This window comes from Belonocnema kinseyi, chromosome 7, assembly GCF_010883055.1.
Source record: "Belonocnema kinseyi isolate 2016_QV_RU_SX_M_011 chromosome 7, B_treatae_v1, whole genome shotgun sequence".
Taxonomy (NCBI): domain Eukaryota; kingdom Metazoa; phylum Arthropoda; class Insecta; order Hymenoptera; family Cynipidae; genus Belonocnema; species Belonocnema kinseyi.
Genome location: NC_046663.1, coordinates 89,368,061 through 89,369,739, shown reverse-complemented (window position 1 = coordinate 89,369,739; position 1,679 = coordinate 89,368,061). Strand labels below are relative to the sequence as shown.

The following is a 1,679-nucleotide window of genomic DNA, read 5'->3' as shown; positions in this document are numbered from 1 at the left end:
TTTTCAACCTGGACGTATAAATTTGCAACAAAAAAGGTACTTTTCAACAAAATAAATTAACGAATTTTCAACAAAATAACTTAATCGTCTGTCAAATATTATTCAATTTCCAAAAGAAAAGATTATTTTCATCCAAAAATGGAATAGTTTGATTTGTAGTTGAAAAAATTAACCGTCAAGTTTCAGCCAAAAAAACAACAACTGATTATCAAAAAAAGAGCTCAATTTAAAATTCTACAGATGAATTTTAAACGAGGAAGTTAAAATGCTCAAACATAATAGTTGAATTTGCAACTCCAAAATATGAATTTTTTATCAAAGAAGGTAATTTTTCATTTTTAGTATTTTTTTTTACAAAAATAGTTGAATATTAAACAAAATAAATCAATTTTCATTAAAATAATTGAATTTTCAAGTGAAGAAATTAAAATTTTAAATAATAATAGTAGACTTTTTCACAAAAAAGAAGAAACTTTCATCTCAAAATAATAGAATTTTGCTATTGGGTTCTATTAATTCAGTTCGAATTTAAGTATTAAAGAAGTTTTATAAAAGATTTAAAAACTCATTAAATTGAGCGAATTAGCCTCACATTCTGGGAAAAATTCGCTCCCATTGCAAGAGATGATAAATAGTTGTTCGTGAATTAAATGCATGTTTTTGTTTAATGGTCTTTCTTTAAATTAAAAATTCGCTTAGGCCCTTCCAGCTCTTCACCCTTGATATAATTACAATTTAAAAATTCATGAGTATGCCCACACGACTGAAAAATTATTTTCTCTTCTATTTTGAACTAATTCAGGATGATGAAATTATCTATTGAAATATTACACCTCGTAGCGAACAGTTTTCTTCTGCTCTGCTGCTTATTCTTATTTCGCGCTGATTAAATGCAATTTACAAGGCAGTGATAATTTATTAAGCAGCTGGGACGGATAAGGAAAGAGCAACGATCGCCCATTCCATGGAAACTTGAAGAGTTGACCGCGAATGGACGACAGGAACTTCCGATCAGGATACGACGCATTTTTCAGCGTCTTTTTGGCTGTGGCAAGGCGTCGTCCCGGATGATCCGGGTGGTGCTCTTCTTCGGGCACAAGCGACGGCATCATTTGGCACATAAGAAATTCTCACACCTCCGTAGGCACGTCTCGGTGGTAACGTGTAAGCTGTTGCCTCATCGGAACTACTTGAAGTACTGCAAGTCGAACAACAACTTTCTTCGTCGTCGGTCCTCACTCTGTTTCCAATTCCAGCTGGAAATAAAGAATTCCATTCTTGGTTATCAAATTCCCTCGTAAACTACTAGAGTTCATCATATAAAATTATTATTTATTGTCGTAAAACGGGATAATTTCGGAAATGTGGGGTAAATTCTGACCTTAATAAACTGATAGTTTAAATTAATGAAGGTGGGTGCTTATAACCAGAATCTAGAACTGTTTCCAGATTCTTGGAAGAGTAATTTATCCCCTCAATTTAGAGAATTTAGGCGTGTCCGGATTTACCCCACATGTCCGAAATTAGGGACCGTACTCATACTGTACGTAATTTTTTTTTATTATTATTATTATTATACCATTAAGCCATTTCCCTTTCGTGGTAGGCGTGACTCACTCGGCAGGGGAAAGGAGTAGTGTGTGGATGGGATAGAGATTTTTCAGATTGATCCAGAATTC

The 1,679-nt window shown here is 33.5% G+C and overlaps 1 protein-coding gene across 3 annotated transcripts in view; it reads right to left on the bottom strand.

Moving 5' to 3' along the window:
- Nucleotides 1-500: 500 nt before the first annotated feature.
- LOC117177438 (protein prickle-like) overlaps nucleotides 501-1,679 on the bottom strand; it is a 495,169-nt gene continuing 493,990 nt past the window's right edge. For all 3 annotated transcript variants that reach the window (XM_033368120.1, XM_033368123.1, XM_033368121.1), the window contains one exon: nucleotides 501-1,256. In XM_033368120.1, coding sequence (XP_033224011.1) covers nucleotides 1,012-1,256 — 245 coding nt within the window. In that variant the 3' untranslated portion in view covers nucleotides 501-1,011. The remainder of the gene's footprint in view (nucleotides 1,257-1,679) is intronic.